General features: G+C 38.3%; 1 protein-coding gene across 2 annotated transcripts in view; it reads left to right on the top strand.

Moving 5' to 3' along the window:
• The window catches only part of ITFG1 (integrin alpha FG-GAP repeat containing 1), a 72,205-nt gene that overhangs the window by 42,078 nt on the left and 11,557 nt on the right, over positions 1-18,570 (top strand). For both annotated transcript variants that reach the window (XM_086847135.1, XM_086847134.1), the window contains exons 10-14: positions 2,751-2,923; positions 9,338-9,488; positions 9,726-9,834; positions 12,421-12,464; positions 14,303-14,381. In XM_086847135.1, coding sequence (XP_086703261.1) covers positions 2,751-2,923; positions 9,338-9,488; positions 9,726-9,834; positions 12,421-12,464; positions 14,303-14,381 — 556 coding nt within the window. The remainder of the gene's footprint in view (positions 1-2,750; positions 2,924-9,337; positions 9,489-9,725; positions 9,835-12,420; positions 12,465-14,302; positions 14,382-18,570) is intronic.

Here is an 18,570-nt window from a genome sequence, read left to right as displayed (position 1 = left end):
TTACACTATAATGCAGTTTGTAATAGAAATCTACAGAAGGAGTTTCGCCAAAAGCGTGGATTACTCTGAATTTAAACTGTCTATAAGTTACAGCTGGTGCTGGGATGTGATCTGGTTATGCATCAAACAAGGCTGATGTTCTTGAATGTTACACAACTGCTCTTGGGAAAAGTCCCACAACTGCTTCAGTGGCATGGATGGATTTGCTCTGCGGCATCAATGGTGCTGATACTTCGTAGCAATAGGTGATGTTGTGCTCACATGTTGTTCTGTAACTCATTGTAGACCTTAGGAATGTGAAATTGCCTTCTGTGAATCACTCTGAATAGAGTAAAAAGAGAAATAAATCTGTATTTGTCCCTAAAAAATTATCTTTAATTTTGTCTCTTTAAGATAGTGTTACCATACCTGGGAACATTTAGAAAGTATATGATGGATATAATTGGATTTTACTGCAATGACTGTGTGAATGATAACATGTAAAGTAAAAGCTATATTATATTTCATGGTTCTGATTTCAATCACTGTTTTTCAAAATTAGACTATTTTGCAATAATATTGTTTCATCTGTCTTCTGCATTACAAGTAAGTGCTAAGAAATTCAACCCTTTGAAAAATTTCCCTCAGGGTAAGAGTATTTCCCTTATTTTCTGTTTCTTAGATTTTTCCAAACTTCCAGCAACGACAAGTAACTAATTGGACAAGTGCATTTTGTGGGGTGTGGGGCTCCAAGTGTGTTGGATTTCAGGTTTGAGTTTGCAGCAGGTGTTGCAGATGATGTTTCAGTTCAGAGCTGTGGCACACACAGGCGGCACACGCTGGGTGTGTGCAGTGATGGGCATGACTGCCCCAGGCTTCTCAGCCATCTCTGGGACCCACACAGCACTGACATCAGTGCACTTCTGCAGTCATTTTGGGGGCTTCTCTAATCTGCTCCTGGTAGTTTGTAATCCCAAGGGAGCAGTCAGGTGTCACACAGGATTACCATGTGGCAGGAATCTTGTTGATTACTGGATTGTGCTAGCGAGGAAGTCTTTCCATGGCAGGATATGATATTGTCATATGGATCTTGTTTTGGTTCCTGAATAGCTGAAAATTAAAGCTTGGGTGAGAGACATGTAAGATCTGTTAAGTGTTTTTAATGTTGGTGATAGCAATCCTTTAAGATGGCACCCCTCTTTCCTTTTGAAGTCATTGTCAGTTAGGTGACATATAAAATTACTTGACTTTTAAGATGACACTGATTTTTTTTCTGTAGCATTGAAATGTTAACCCTGGCACTTCAGCTTCATACTAACTTGGAAAATTACCTAGATTTTAATTAAGATAAATTCCTATTTAGCACCTCTGCAGTACTTTGGAAAGTAAGTGCAGATGCATTCTATTTCCTGTCCTGGAGAAATTACACTTTGCATTTCTTTTGTACTTTCAGTTTGATACTTTAATCTTAATTTCTTATCAAACAGTTCAGTATCCGATGCTTCTGGGGATGTAGGGAGAGGAATTGAAGCTCTTGAACTTCTAAATATCCATGAATAATAAAATTGTTCAAGCTGAAATGAAACTTTAGGAGATCCAGCCTCCTGCTTTAAGCAGGAGCAAACTGAATTCAGACTATGTTGTTTAGAGCTTTTCCCAGTCAGACTTAGAAAGCCCCCAAGGACAAAGATCCTGCAACTTCTCAGGGGTTCATTTGTAGTTTAATTTGGTTGTTCATCCCTAGTAAGAACCTCCCTCATGTCAGCCTGAGCATTTTCTCTTGCTCTTCTGCCATGTATCACAGTAGAGAGCCTGGCTCCATCTCCTCAGCTGACTCCTCACAGGCATTGCAAGATCCTACCTGAATTTTCTGTTCTCCAAATAATCCCTTTGCCCTCAGCCTGTTCTCTGGTGAAATACTTGGTGCCTGACCATCTTGTTGACCCTCTGTGAGCACACTCAGTATTCTCAAATCCTTTGTGAACTATGGGGCACAAAACTGGACACAGAATCCAGGTGCAGATGAACAAGTGCTGTATGAAAGGAGATCCTGGGTCATCCTGAGCAGGAGCACAGGCGGCAGCTCCAGTGCAGAGCTGGTTTGCTGCTCGAGCTGCAGTGCCCAGCTTTACCTTCCTGCTCACCAAGACCCTCCCCTCCCTTAGGAGAGCTGGTACCCAGCTGGGCACTGCCCAGCCTGTGCCAGTGCAGGGCTTTACTGTCCAGGGCAGGGTGTCTCTAGCTAGTTGAATGTCTGTTTGCCCATTCTTGCCTTTCCAGGGCCCCTCTAAATGGCCATCCTGTCCTGCAGCAAACTGACAGTTTCCAGCAATTTGGTGCTGGCCACAAATCCAAGGAGGCTGCATCCATCCTCCAGCTTTAGTGATGCCTATTGCATTGCCTTGCAATTCTGGGCAAAATAACGAGACCCAGGCTCTTACGGCTCTGATGGTTTGGGCTTACCTACGCTTAAAGATTAGTATAAATTCCAGGCAAGCCTGGATTTCATTAAGGTGTTCCTGAATGTCTCCATGTTCTGGTTGTATTCTTACAACCTTAACTATATTTTCCTGTTCTGTAATAACTGAGTGCATAAAAAGTACTTAAAATTATTTTTTTCTTTTGGTGACAGAGTTGGGAAATAATCCTTACTTGTAAATGGTTAAGAATCCTGATGAAGTGGTGTAAGCTGTTTTAAATAGAATTACATTGTTTAAATAAATAAAATTAATTTCTTTACCTAGTTGTTCTTTTTTTGTTTTATTTTACAGTGGATTCCAGTCTTGCAAGACTTCAGAAATAAAGACACAGTCTGGGGCTTTGTACCGTATCAAAATGACAAATCTTCAACAGAAATTTCATTTCCAATTACACTTCACATTGGAGATTACAATATGGATGGCTACCCAGATGCACTTGCTATACTGAAGAACACTTCTGGAAGGTAATGCAAACCTAGAAATAAAGCTATCAGATTCATGTTCAATCATCATAGAAATTACTGACTTTAGTACATCTCATTCATTTTATCAAGTGAACAAGACTTTTGATCTCTGCTAAGTGTTTCCTTTTAAACCCAAGTGTGTGTTTACATGCTACATTCCGAATGCCTAATTGTATAGGCTCAGACTGGGACCCTGGGTGAGGAATTGCATCAGGCACTGGAGTATGAGGCAGCATTTTAGGCACTCCTGCCAGAGCTCAGGGGCTGACTCTCTCCCTTTCCTTTCCCAGATCATCTTCTGTAAATTCCTGACTTCAGCTGTCATTGCTGACTAGTAACACCAGGCTGCTGAGAGCCGGGGAATCTGTTCCGTGCTGTCACATAGAGTGAGCACTGACTGGTGACTGCTGAGAAATGCAGTAGTGGTTTGCCCTTTTTGAGAACAAGGAATTTACCAGTGATTTTTACATTGTCCAAGTGAACTGAAAATAAATAACACACACACCCAACCCCCTCAAAAAAGAAACTTCTAACCCTTCTTATTAAATTTTTCAGTGTAATCTCCTCATCCTCCTTTTTTAAATTTTTTTTCTTCATTGCTTGCTTTCCCAATACTTTGTACTGTTACCATCTGGTGCTAGGTGGGAGAGGGCATGTGGGGATGCTCACAGGGAGCCTGTTGTACACAGAGGAGGCAGTGATCCATGTAAGAGCTGACCTGAGTAGGTGCCTTCCCGAGCTGTTGAGCACGTGCTGCCGGATAAATGCAGCCGGCTGATCGGAACAGAGCAGCCTGTGGGCAGCTCTCACCTGGCACCTGGGGATGCTGCTGCTGGCATGTCCTTATCTTTACCTTGAAGTGTAGCAGCATGTTTGCATGTGAACATGCTTTTGCTTGACAGTAGGGATGATGAATAGACTTGTTTACTTTGGAGAAAAGCTGAGAGCCCTAGAGACCATCATGATGTCAGTGAACCTCAGCAGAGACAGGATGTGTGCACGTGAGTGCAGTGTGTCTGTGCTGCACAACTGATTCTGCCAGCATCTGCAGGGATGGAGTATTATCTGGGCTATGCCCTTTCTCTTCAGGTCATCACTTGTGAAAGGTATTTTAACCCATACTTTGTGGAATCTTAATGTCTTCCTTACTTGACGGATACTTGCACTAATGCATTACAAAGAAGAGTAAGTGTCATACAGGTGTATTATCTTCCTCTACATGGTATTTTGGATGATATTGGCTGCAAGTTCATACTTTGAATGTAGTTTCAATATGGAAAACAAGCGAGGACCTCACTTTGATGCTTCAGACAGTAAGAGAATTTGGTGCTGAAGTCCAAGAAGTCAATTCAGGTCTTCTAGTGGTTGCCTAAACATGAGTCACCCACTGACATTTTTGTGTTAGAATTCTTCAGATAGTGACACACACCTAAAAATGACCCAGTTTGAAGAGTAGCGTGCCTGTATTCAGCCTACATGATGTGATTCATGACAAGGCTGTGAGCAGCTGAGCTCTGTCTGTACCTCTGAGCCTTAAAATAACAGCAGAGCAGCTGTTTCTATTCAGACACGGCAGACGAGAAGGAGGTGATGCTGTTGCGGCCCAGAACTTGCCAGGCAAAGTTAAAGCACTCAGGCCCTGAATGTCAGGTGTTTCACTCCAGACTTTCCTCAGCTGAGACTTTGCATCTTCTATTCAGCAGTCATTGAATAAAGACTGCAGATAGTCTAGAGAGCAAACTAGAACCAGCCTTCCCTTTGCCAAAGTAACACAGTGATGTGGCAACTGTAAAGTTGCTGTCTTTGCTTTTACCTAAGCCTCAGAAATCTTGTGTTTTGAGCTGTACTATCATGTGCATCATGATAGCTGGTGCACTTCAAAAGGGCTGCATGAAGATTTATGGAGTTCAGATATGTACTTGAAGCTGTTTTAAGTCTTAGGAGCCTCTGTCCTCTGCCTGGTGTATAATTACAGCAATGTAATGTCATGTAAAATCACTGAACAGTTTGTGAATAGTTACTCTTGTAGAAGCCCAGAAGTCACCTATTGCAGTGAATTACTGTGATAAACTTTTATTCTCCTTGCTTCTGAATTTGTTTGCTTATTCAATTGAGTGCATTCAAAATTATTTTTAAACTTGACATCAAAGTTGAGTGACACAGGCATAAGGACTGAAGGTACTGGCAGATGATATGACAAGCTATTAAAAGGGAGGTACAGAAAACTGAGGAATTCTGACAAAAACAGATTAATTAACTTAAAAAATAAAGAAATACATTGCATGTTAACATTGTATCTATGCAGTATTTGTAGAAAAGTAATGGAAACATGCTTTGCAGTTTGGGATGGGAGCAAAAGTCACATTTTTTTTGCACTCACTATAAAATGTCACATTCAGTATTAATTCATTGGTTCTGAGAGACTTAAGCAAGTACTTTCTTTTAAAATGTGTAACTGGGTCACTGATTGGAGAGATTTAAACAGTGTGGGAATTAAATTAAAAGCCATCCTTAAATTAGAGCAAATTAAAATGAAAACCTTATTTAATCGATTTTAAACACTTCTGGATCAAGCTGTTTATTTCTTTCTCTGAAGCCTTTCATGCTACATCTACAGATCTAATTTCAGTGATTGATTACTGTGATTAAATGATAAAAGCATTTTTGTAAACCCTTGACCTCAATCTGTGCTATCATTTGGGAAACCTGGTTTCTACTTGCTGTCTGTAATGTAAGAAATTAAAGCAGGCAGAAACAATTTTGTTCATCTGAAAGTATACCAATACCTGATGATGGAAGAAAAGGATTAAAATCAATTATAGGCTTCCATCACAATTCAGGAAAGTACTTCCAGATCAGATCCTTACAAATCCCTATAAAAGACTGAAATAAAGATACCACAGTTGGGCATAATGTTGGTTTACTGTCCTGCCCAGTGGGCAAGTCAGGAAAATGATCAATAGCTTCAAGTATTGCCAGCACTGTTCAAAAACTCTGCTGTTTCATCTCCTGCCATAACCCTTTGATTTGGAATTACACTGTGTAATATTCCAATAATGTGGAAACATTCCTTACCAGAAACAATAAAAAGGAATATCACTTTTGCTTGCAGGTGTTGTGGGAGGTTGACCCTTTTGAGTCTTTATTTAGACTCAATATAATTCCAACAGGTGAAGATGCTAGATGCACTGTAGATCCTTATGTATTTATCTGTTCTGAATTCTCTTAACTTCTGACTTGAGTCAAAACCTGCACATTAGAATTTAAGTCCACAGGTTTTTATTCAGGCTACATACACACATGAATTCTGTATTAGAAAATGTGTGTGTATATAGAATAATAATTGGTGAAGGAATTTTATCAGTAGTCAGTAATTGGTTCAGCTATACCTCTTGTCTTACCTAAATGAATTCATTTTTTCACATGCTGATTTTAAATTGACTCTGGTAACACTGGAATTGTAAGTACTGCTTGTAAGTTTATAAACATCTATCTCCCATCTAATTAGATGAAAGGAATTTTGTTTAACAATTGTTTCCAATTAGGTGCTAGTAATTGGCATCTTGCATTGCAAATGTGTCATCTAAGTCTTTCAAATCCATTTTTATTCAAAGGGAATGTTTTTCACTGGTCAAGTTGGCAATACTTCAGCTCTGACACCATTGATAACAGGAAAGACTGAAACTTGGAGACAAAAAACAGCTGAATATAGAAAGTTGAATAAAAAACTTTTAACTATGATAGACTTCTAGAAAGTTTTCTAGGTGTTCATGCTCAATTTTAAATTAATCTGTATGTATTAATCCTTTATATGGAAGGACTCTTATTCGACCAAATTATCTCTTCCTAAATCATTATTAGTTGTCACTTGTCAGAAGGAAGGTTGGATAGAGGACTTCTTTTAAATGAAGGATTGATGAGCACCTTGTAATTGAGCAAATCTGAAAAACCAGAGGCAAATTCAATTATTCTGAACGTCTGGAGAAAGATAGTGGTAATTTAGATGTCCCTGGTATTACTGTAAATGAGCCATCCTAAAACTGATAGCATGAGAGATGTATGAAATTAGCAGTAAATATTTCATTCTAATTGCAAAGGAATATGTTAAAACTAAAATAAGTCTTCAGTCTTTCTTTGGTGTTAAGCCTTATGAAATCTCCCTTTCTTGCATAGCTGACTTTGGTCAGAAGGTACCAAATCAGTACCAATTGTACTTTGGAACAAAGTTGTAGGTAGTACATGGTTTATCTGCAGCTGTGTATTTGTGTGTATAGCTCAATATTTGAAGTGCTGCAAATGGCTTGTTAAGGGCAATAGGCTGGTCTTAGTTCAGAGTTCTTGTGCTCTCTCTTGTAGCATTGAAGCTGAATTGTTTGGTATTGACTGTTACACATTTGTAGAGCACTTCAGCATTGATTTTTTAGGTTTTACCATTACAGAGGCGTCTGTCTTTATAGGCTTTCAAGGACATTGCTTTGTCATTCTAAGAATGCAGATGATTATCTTTGTTACAGGGAGATTCTTTCTGATGGGAAATCTTCAAAATTCTGTTCAAAATAATAGGAAGTTCATAAGCTTGCACTTATTTATCATACTATGTATCAGAAATGAAACATGGAAGTAGATACTTCAATTCTAGGACTCCTTGAGTATCACAGGCTGCAGCATGGCCTGCACAGCAACATTTCCTCCTCCCGAGGTGAGATGCAGCACATGGGACAGGAGATGCTATATTTCTGAATTAATTCATTTCCTCTATGAGAGGGCTCTCCCACAGTGCACTTCTTGGGTCTTCAGCATCTGTTTAGGGTTTGAGATTGCTTTTTTCTTCTGGCTGTTTGTCTTATGTTTCTCTTGTAGACAGAGAAGGGTGAAGGAAAGTGGCATTTCCACACTCAGTGCCACTTTGATTATGGTTTTCCTTTTTTCTGTGTTGTAAGGAAAGAAAATAAAAAAGGTTCCTGTAGTAAATAAACTCCTTGTATCTATCTATTCACAAGGCTTCTAGTTTAGACTTGAGTAGTGTGCAGAGTATAATGCAAACCTGAGTCTTTCATGTTTTATATAATTAATCATCTAAGTAATTTCTGACAATTTAAAGAAATCAGAACTGAAAGAGTCTTTGTAAAAGTTTGTCCAAATTTTTAAAAGCTATGATGAAAAAGAGAAATTTAAATAATCTGCTTAGCTCATCTTGTCACTTTACCTTGGAGCTGGCTATTCTGATATGATACTTAGGTAATACATGAAATGAATGTGAGCACTTAAGAATTTCAAGTTGTGATTATGAGGTCTCAGATACAGATAATGCAGCACCTTAAATATTGCAGATGACCTCATTTCCTTTTGGCCATACGTTAATTCAGTGATTTGCCTAAGGAGCAGTGCCTGTGTGTGCCTGTGCATCCTGGATGCTGCTGAGACACAGAACCCACCTCGCTCCCCACTCAGCCAGCAGCATGTTCAGGGTCACACTGAGGACGTGGTTCTGCCTGTTGCCCTGGGCTCTGACAGCTGAGCTGCCTTTACAGAACACTGCTCTGGCTCCTGGCTCTGCCCCCAGAAGGAGAGGAGGAAACTTCATCTGTTTCCATTGCCGTGAAGGATTCTAGCAGGCTCCCAGGATACAAACCTGCCTGAAGAGTTGGAATGGGGTTGGTGAAGTGTGAGGTTTTCCCTCTTCCAGAAGCACTGATACATTATCAGGGAGAGTGGGAACCTTGTGTCTCCCTTGAATTCTCTTTAGAGGGGAGATTTTTCTACTCTAGCTCTGATACTCTTTGTTTTCTATGTTTCTCGTTTAGTATTGCACCTGTCTTTGTGTTACATGTCAGCAAGTGCCCAACTTGGTTTGTCTTGCCCTATTTTTACTGCACTTTAGCAGGTTGGGTTTTGTGTTTTATATATTGCTTGAAACAGTGGAAAACATACAAATAGAGATTTGGTTTAACCTCAAATTTGCTTAAAACATGCAGTGTGTAAGAAAAAGTATTAATGGAGCTGAGATGGGAAGAAGCTGTCATGAAATAATGAAAAAGCATGGACACATTTAAATAGTGTTTAAGCTGACAGATTGTGGAAGGGATTTGGGAAAATGACAGATATGTACATTTCTACATTTTCCAGAATGAAGGATATGTTCAGTCCTTTGACTGAATGGTTAAGTTATTCCTGTTGGTTTGAATCCATTTATTTAGTGTTTTGATTGTTTTAAATCAGGCATGACGATTATAATTCTGTCTGCAAAGTTCACATAAGTACTTACAGATTTTTCAAGTACCCAGTGGCTGCTAGCTGTGCTTTTATTACATTTAACTCCAGAGCACTTAAACTATTTAATGACAATATTTTTAAATTTCTGTAATTTAGACTTATCTCAAGTTGGTTTATGTATTTTATATGTATGTTTTACAGCAATCAACAAGCATTTTTACTAGAAAATGTCCCATGCAACAACGTGAGCTGCAAGAGCGTGCGGCGCATGTTCAAGGTGTTCTGGGAGCTCTCAGATCTCAATCAGATCAAGGACGCCGTGGTTGCGACCTTCTTTGACATCTATGAGGATGTAAGTACAGCTCCTCAGCCCAGGCTCTGGCTGTGGCTGTGCCTGTCCCTGGGCCCTGCACAAACCTTACCTGTGCAGCTGTGGATGGCCCTCTCCTTCCCAAATCGATTAGCATTATATTCATAATGTTCGAAAGACAATAAAATAAATAGCAAAGGTGTAAACTTCGCTGCACGGCATTTTTTTCCAAGAGTAAATAAGCTTTCTAATGTAAATGTGGGACTTCTTTTCCTCTAGGGAATCTTGGATATCATTGTGCTAAGCAAAGGCTACTCCAACAAGGACTTTGCTATTCATACATTGAAAAATAACTTTGAAGCAGATGCCTATTTTGTTAAAGTTATTGGTAAGTTATCAATGTATAATAAAACCAAAATGGGACATTGAGAAGAATGTGAATATTTGAGCCTTTGCATATGAAAACGTTGTGGTCATGTTCTGTACCTCTGTCACAGCAAGTCTGCTTTGCTGGAGTTCATGGGGGTGTGCCATGTGCTATGCAGAATCACCTTCAAAAGGGGCTGATTTCATTTCAGGGACTCCTGGCATGCATGGACACTGCATGGTCTGTTCTGAGGCTCACTTTGCATCCCTATGGGAGTCAGTTCTGCGTTTCCAGCCCAAAACCATATGGCACAAGTCCCACTTTACCCTGAGGGCACAGAGTGGCCATGAGCTTGGTCAGGGTGTGTGAATTAATGAGAGCTGGTTTAAATGGCTTGAGTTAGATTACGATATTCATAATCAGGTTTTTTTAACTGCATGCCCTACTGTGCTCTTCAACTGCAAAGATGTTGAGCTTTGAGCTCATTTCTTTCTTTGAGCTCATTTGTCTGTCTTGCTTGATTTTTTGAGAGTGAGTGAAAAGTAAGGCTGTATGGGAGCTTATGAAGACAAAGCTCACTAGCAACAACTAGAGGTTCACCTTCAAAAATTGTATTTGCTTTCATGTTACTTAAATGCATCCAGTTCTCTAAAGCACACATTCTGCACACCATAAGAGAACAGAACTGCAGTTAGTGCTGGGGGCTGATGCAATTATTACTTCGTCCACAGCTTGAGCTCTGTTCTCATCGTGATAGTGTTTAATCATTTATCATGTTGATGGAAGCCTTCTTTTACATAATAAAATATATCTGTAGTGTAATTCATAAAAGCATGCAGAAAATCCTCTGGAAAAAATCTTACATTTCACAAAGCCATACCAGAATTAATTATAATTGTGTGGTATTTTAATGGGAAAGGGAGTAATTTGCGACATGCTTTTTGATTCGCTCTATGTAAATCTATCTTAAAAACTGGGGCAGGCCTTTTTTTAGCACCCTTTTAGGGTGTGAGTATTTTTGCATAGAAACCCCAGGAAATTGGAATTAATGAGTGTCCAAAAATATTTTTACTGTGATACAAGGGAAGGTACTTCTAACAAAATGTGCTTTGTGTGAGTTAGTGTATCAATAAATGCATTGTGTTCACTTATTTGGCATATGGACAATGAGAACAGCTTTGCTCATTATAACTGATGTCAAATGTGCTTGGCCAGGTAATTTGTTCCAGGAGTGAAACTGAACAGTAAATTTCAGCATGCCCTTTTGCATCAAAATGGGAAGAGTTGGTTCCACTTGCATACTCACCTATGTGTAACAGACAGAATTAAAGCTGTAGTGTTAAAAGCCTATTTGTAGGTGTATATAGTCTTCAAATTCTGCTTTGCCACACCTGTTTCTCTTAACTGTTCAGATATTGAGGGGGTTTGAACTGTATAAAATATTACATCTTACTGTATATAGAAATTTCAACATTTTGAAATCACAAGCAAAGAATGGTAATTTAGGAGTCTTGACAGTTTTTAATATTTACACACAAATTATTAGAAAACTTGTTTGACTAGAGCAGTGCCATTGCTCAGTCACTTAGGGAGTCATTTCTAACCAGACTGAACATCTTACCTTTCTATATTTCTCTGGTCCCAAACATTTTGTACCCTTAACTCAATGGACCCTTAAAGAAGACAGAAAATGCTTTAAGAAACTCCTGGTGGTTAGGATGACCTGCCCTCAAATCTGGTCCAAATCTTCATTTTCTGGCTGCCGTGCTTGCTTTGGGATACCATAATTCATAGAGAAGTAATGTTTTTCCCTGGCTTCAGTACCTGGTGTCCATCCTTCTCCCTGCCCATAGCCATTACTGGCCTGCTGCTCAACCAAACTGTTGTCGTTAGAAGTCCAAATTTTGCATCAGAAGGGACCTTAGTTTATTGCATGTGTGTGGATTTTGTTGTTTTCTTCTAATACTCAGTGTGACAGGATGTCCTGGCTTACAGAACAGATGGCTTTCACTGTCCCTCATTTAGGTTTTTAACAGAGATTTCTGAATGTAACTAGTTTTTCAAACTAGTAAGTTTTAAACAATTAATTGGAACAGGATTGAGATATTAATTACCATTATATATACCTGCTTATAATACTTTTGAATTAATAGAATAAATTGGTAATGGGATTTTTGCTTGTTACAGCTTTTATGAATTGCTTTAAACCAAGTTCCAAAATGATGCCTTTATCTTTTTATTAGTTAAAACAGTAAAACTGAATCTCTGCCAGTATTTTAAATGGTTAGAAATGAAGAATAATTAATAAAATGTTTAGTTCACTGTTCTAAAACTGTTTTCATTTGGAATTTTTCAAACTGGCAAATCTGTCCTTTTGACGTTGGTTAACCAGTGAGGTGGGGTAAAACAGTGATGAATTTCTGCCAAGTATGCTTCCAACAGATAAGGAAATGTTATACATTACCATAAATCACAAGGAGGATATATTTCTCTTTGTGTTTTAATGGCTACCTGCCACTATCACTAGACTTCACCAGATTTGGAAGGTGGTGCTTCTAAGATGGTTTGTGAACATAAACACATCAAGCTGACTTTTTGTTCTTGCAGTTCTCAGCGGCCTCTGTTCTAATGACTGTCCTCGGAAAATAACAGTAAGTGTAACCATGGCTTTGTTTAGTATTTAGCTTTAAATAAGCTGAAGTACAATTTTACCAGAAACTCTCAACATATTAGAAGAGCTATTGACTGGAAGAATGTATAATCCAAGTCATGATTGGCCAACTTTTGCTTCTGTGAGACCCATAACTTTGGGCAGCTGCTGCTCAGAGCTGGAATCCATTGAGTCATTGTGCAGGAGCTTTGTTATCCTGCACTGGGGGCTGAGATATACCAGAGACAAGAGGAACTTGGGTGCCCAAACTCTGAATTGTGCCAAGTCTTGGTGGGCACTTAGAAAGTCCAGGCAAAACTTGGGGCAGATCCAGCCACTTCTGAACCAAACTCCAGCAGTGGGCACAGCCAAAGAAGGAAGTCCACTGGTCTCTGAGGATTCTGCAGACAGCTATACATGTGGTGTTTTCTGTTTAGATTATTTTATTTGTCTCCAGAGATCTGCAACTCACCCACCAAACTGCCAATTAGCAGATTGTTTATCAGCATTCACAGTGAAAGTTGGTCTGAAAGAGGAACTTAGAGGAATCAGAGGTAGCAGTAGCGTGTTAGCTCGGCAAAAATTTCACATTTAATTTTGACTTGAAAATAGAAAAACTTCTTCAAAAGGGGCTAACCTTTGCTTCAAGCCTATTTGGAGACATGTGGTTTAATTTCTGTTATAAAATAATGAGGTTTGATAGTATCATTAGCTTAATTACAAAAATTGAGTGTTTTAAAAGCAAATTGTCAGAGCAGATGCTGGTGAAAATTTCATTATTGAGATCACTGAAACACTATTGCCTCCATTGTAACAGGCGTTCTTTGACAGAAAGTAACAAAAGGCACAATTTGCTAGAGTACAGCTATGGCACCAAAAAAGATATAAATTTCCCCTTATTCACTTATCAGATGCAAATCTGCATTTGCATCACCTTTGTGGTTTCCTTAGTTTTCATTCTAATCAGTTATTGTTTTCAGGCTTTGATTTCATCTGTCATCATTATCACTCTTGTGGTTTAAACTTACTACTTTTTGAGGCATGGTGTGAAACGTCATCATCTCTCTTAGTGTGCCTTCTGTAACTTACTTGAAAGCTCTCTATTGGATTTGATGCCCTAATATCAGCTTGAATTTAGCACTAGGAAAAAAAAAAAGGAAAAATTCCTTTAAAATCTATTCTTGTAGCTGTCTCTCATCCTCTCCCTTCCCCATCCTTGCTTACTTAGGTGCATTTGTTATGGTTCATCACTCAGAAATGCACAACTTCCTTGGATGTTTGTTTTATTTTTTTCTCATGACTGTACTTTGACGTTTAAGTAAACTTTCTTCCTCAAGGAAATTTGCTTAAAATAGATACCAGTACTTGACAAGTAACTGTTCACTTTCATTAATTAAATGAAACACTGCTATGTAATTATAAAAAGATGGAATTTGTGTAGTATTTTTCAATTCAGAAACACCATCAAGATAGTGCATTCTCCCAGTATCAAATGAGTTCTCTTTTTCAGAACATGCAGTTGTTTCTTTGAATTTTTAGGGGGTTTTTACTTTACTTATAGCTTCCAAGGAAACATTAAACCTTTTGCCAAAGGACTGAATAGTACTGCTTTCTTCATGAGAAATTAAACGTTACTTAGCCAACTCATTACTGTGATTTTGAAAATTGATTTCTACATAATGCTATGACCAAAATCAGTTGCAAGATTTTGAAGTTAAAATATAAAAAATAAATTATTAATGTAAAACCATTTTTCTTCAGTTTGCTGTTTAATTACTATAGCTTTTTTCTGTTCCTAAAATGTTGCTTGCCTTTTTCTTTGGTTTTTATCCCTTGTAGCCCTTTGGAGTTAATCAGCCTGGTCCTTACATCATGTACACCACTGTAGATGCAAATGGGTACCTGAAAAATGGGTCAGGTAAGAGAAACTCACTGTGGCAATACCCAGGCACAGTCTGTGTTTGAGCTTCTCAGCAACCCAAGGAGTTGGAAATATGACAGAGGGAAATGGGAATGGTTTCAATGGTGCCTTCAGTTTACAATGCCAAAACCCAGCATTCTCTTCCTTCTTTACAGATTGCATTTTTATTACAAACATTGTAATTGCATTATTTTTTCATTTGTCCTGTGCCAGTTGGGTTTGAACAGTTGGCTGTAGCAAAAAATTGTTGGGTAAAATATCATCAGTTTGTGAAATAGCATAAGCTTCTAATTGCTTCCTAAGCAATTATGTATTAAGAAACAGCAGTGGCCTTGAAGTACCTAAATACAATCCTAGTAGCCAGATGACAAAGGACCAGGATAATATTCAGAACACACAGGATGTATTTGTCTGGAGTTGTTCACTACAACTGGCAGCTAACATAACAAAACCTGGGTAGCCTGAGGAAGCTGGAGAGGGAATGCCTGTGTCCTTTCAGGTAATGCAGGAACTGCAGGGTATCAATCATTAGGTAACAGGGTCAAAATCAAGGGGAAGGGGTGCTTGGTGAACTTGTAACTAAAGCTTTAATGGCCTGGGATGGTGCAGGTGCCACAGTTTGCAGGAGTCCAAAAATAAAGCAGCCAAAGAGAGAATCATCCATTGGGCTGTGCTCCAAGCAGTGCCTGATGTTAGAATATAATGGGGTTTATTCTGCCTTCCTAGGTGTGTTCTGCTGGCTCCTAGAAACACAGGAGACTCTACAAAGTGGTTTATTAGTCTCATTTATGACTAACTATAACAGACTCATTTCTTGCTTAGGCAGAAATCCCAAACTCATAAGCCAAACATGATCAGTAAGTGCAGTCATCTGTATCTGTCACTCCAGTCTCATTTCAAATTAAACTCAGATTTTAAAAAATGGTTCCAGTAGTTCACTACTGGATTATATTCTGTATAACACTAACTTAAATAAAAGCAATAATTTAGGGGGAAAATGCTGACATGTTAAGGTCCTGAGTCAATCAGAATCACAGGCAGTGCTCTCACCATGAATAGTGTGCTCTGGACTGTTAATTCCACCTGAGAAAAATGAAAGAGAAAGAAAATATCCTGAAATACAAACCAGATAACTGAAAAACATATGTTGATACTCTAGCATTTCTGTGTTTGTGCATGCTTAAATAAAGACATTTTTCTAATTCTGTGTCATGGAACAATGCACATATCTTACAAATGTGTGGAATAAAACTATCTTAAAATTTGGACCTTTTTCATATATAATTTTCCTAATTTTTTTTTCTGTTTCTCTCTTCCAAGAACAAAAGCAAATGCATTTTTCTTAAACATTTTCTGTAGGGCTTGCTGCATGTGGTTAGTTGTGGCTTTGTTGTTTTTCTGTTTGTGTTTGGGGGGCCAGTTCTTCTAGAAATGCAATGTTTTTACAATTTACTCTAAGAAACAGTTATCAAACGTGATTTAATACTACTTTATTCCTTTCACAGCTGCCATATTTACAATAATAAAAACCTAACAGAGTCCAGGCATGATGAATTTCTTTTTCTGTTCTGACATTATGAAATAACAGTAATGAATTCCAAGTGCATTTATGACCCCAGCAGTATTGCTACAGGGAATTTTCTAATGCTGTCTTTGATCAGTTTCTCAACACTAATAAGTTAATAGATTTTTTTGAGTCTGTATAATTCCTGCAAGAACTTTTGAAAGTCATGTTATCTGAGGGTATTTACATTATGTCTGTAGCTAGATTTTCTTCTCTTGCAAGTGTTTTCGTATAGGATTCAGTAAATGTTCTAACTAGAATTACTGGCCTTGTTGTCCAGACAAGCCCATTGCATCACAATCCTCTTCTATTTGAATATCAGGAAATCATCAAGTAATATTCCTTACGTGTACTGGCAGGCAATACCAAACCCACATTGCATTTTTGGTCCATGTATAAACCTACAAAACCTCTTTTCCACATTAAGTTTTTATTAATATAGCATCCATATGCTATTTTAAAACTAATTTTCATCAACTTATTTGCCTTCATTATATAGTATTACAGGTCAATCCATATTTGAAGCTTTTAATTATGAGAAAGGAGCAATGAGCTAGTCAAAATTTTAAAGGAATTAATCCCTTTCCCAAGAAGTAACATGAGGAAAAACATAGTTCTTTTTCTGCCGAAAACAAAACTCCCCATTCCGTTTTGTGTCCCACTCCAAAGTCAGCTGCTGTTATTTATTGCCTTTATAGCTGTGCTCAGTGGGGGAACAGTTGTTGGCTGGACCACTGCAACCAATCACCCTAGGTCATCCCTCCAGCCCTGAGCTTGAGAAAATCATAAAGTACTCAAAGCCATGGCCTCCACTCTGCTTCTGATCTCCTAAACTCTGCAGAACTTTAGTTGTGAGTTATGGCATCTTTCATGTAGGCAATATTTGTGCAAAGAGTAAAATAAAAAGGCCCATATGGCTGTCCTTATCTAATTCATTTTAAGGTTCTTTGATCTGCCAAGCCTTAACTACAGGAAATTTGCATAATTATGAGGGTTTTCTTAAAAACATTGTTAGAATTGTTCTGTTTCCTATTAACATTCCAGTATGTTGTTAAAAGATAGCAGAATAATAATTAGCATGTATTCTGTGCTTTTACTCTCACATTGCTCAATTCACTTGTAATCTTACAAGAAATACTGTTAAATTAGCTACAAGGGATAGCAATTGCCAACATAGGCATTAGAATGGAGAAGTTCTGGGCCTTACATCTGCAGTTAATGTCTCCACAGATCTTCTTTTCCTGAGAGGAAAATCAACTGCAGCAGCTTCTTCAAATATTTAAGGAATTTCATGCTTGAGAGCAGACCAGGTCCGGTGTAAATCTGGGAGAAGTACACAAACTCGAATTTAAGTCATGCTTTCTGATCCATGTCCTGCAACCTGCCTTCTCCCTTTGCTTTTGGATTACTATTTAAGGAGATCCCGCAGTTGAGAGTGTCAGCCAGGATTTTCAGCTCTACATATGCATTTCCAGGCTTTTATTGGGAGAATATCTTCTGTGTTTAAGCCTGTGCTATGCACATCTGAATTTTCTCTCCTGAAGTAAAAATATGCTGATAGAGTTTGAAATAAATAGGCTCATACTTGCAGCTTGTATCTACCAAACATTAATTCTGTGGGCCAGGAACAAGTGGCAGTAAGTGTCTCGGGTTTCCTTAAAGCTCCATATCGACAGGAAGGTGATGAAGAGTAGCTTCACTGAATGGCTCATATGGATCAAGTCATGATTTGTTTAAGTGCCTGTATGGGTGAAGCTGTGTGGACTGATGGCTTTTGCAACTCTTATTCCAGAGCTCTTTCATTTTGGTGCTTTTGCTTTGTTTTGTTTTAAACCTTCCATGGCAGAATGACCTTTCACATGCTGTGAAGTCGTGCTCTTCTGGTTTTTTGAAATCTGCTTACTCTTCCCTGTTGTTGCATTGAGTTCTCCTGCTGTTGAACTAAATTGAATTGTGAGGTGAACACAAATGTCTAGCAGCTATTATAGTCGTGAATTTAAACATAAACATTGCAATATCTACCAGAAAAAAAGCAAAATAAGCTTATTTTCAATGGCCATTTGACGCTGCAAGGTTCATTGTGCCAAATTCCACTACACGGAAAGAAGAGTGTATTCATGGAACAAGCTGGAATAATTTAATAATTGGATAGCTGGATTCAATGAGGGAGGGATTTTCTGCTTGCTGTAGGTGGAAATAGCCTACCAAGTATGTTTTTCTGTGTAACTCTTTTGTTTAGAAAACTTACTTGAACTTAGGATGTTGTTTGCAATATTACCAAACCTTGGATATTTGGGCATTACAAATGACACAGCTTCCCCCTGTCAGCAGTATGATAATTTTATTGTTTGAGGGGTTTTTAAGTTACCAGTTTTATTTCTATAATTTTATTATGTAGAGGTATTTTTCAGAAAAATACATATTCTTATAAAAATGCATCAGGTTTGAAGTTTGGGCTTGCAGGGGTATCCCAGTTGTTGGCAGCACTGCAATCATTGGTGTCCAAGTCCCAAGAGTGCACTTTGAATTCCCTTTCCCATGTTATTTCTGGTACTCCAGAACCAGATATTGCAGAGAAGGTTGAGAGTTGAAGCTGTGTACTGTATTAATCTGGAATTTCTT

Source organism: Cyanistes caeruleus, chromosome 12 (genome assembly GCF_971803275.1).
Source record: "Cyanistes caeruleus chromosome 12, bCyaCae1.hap1.1, whole genome shotgun sequence".
Classification (NCBI taxonomy): domain Eukaryota; kingdom Metazoa; phylum Chordata; class Aves; order Passeriformes; family Paridae; genus Cyanistes; species Cyanistes caeruleus.
This window is presented reverse-complemented; position numbering and strand designations above follow the sequence as displayed.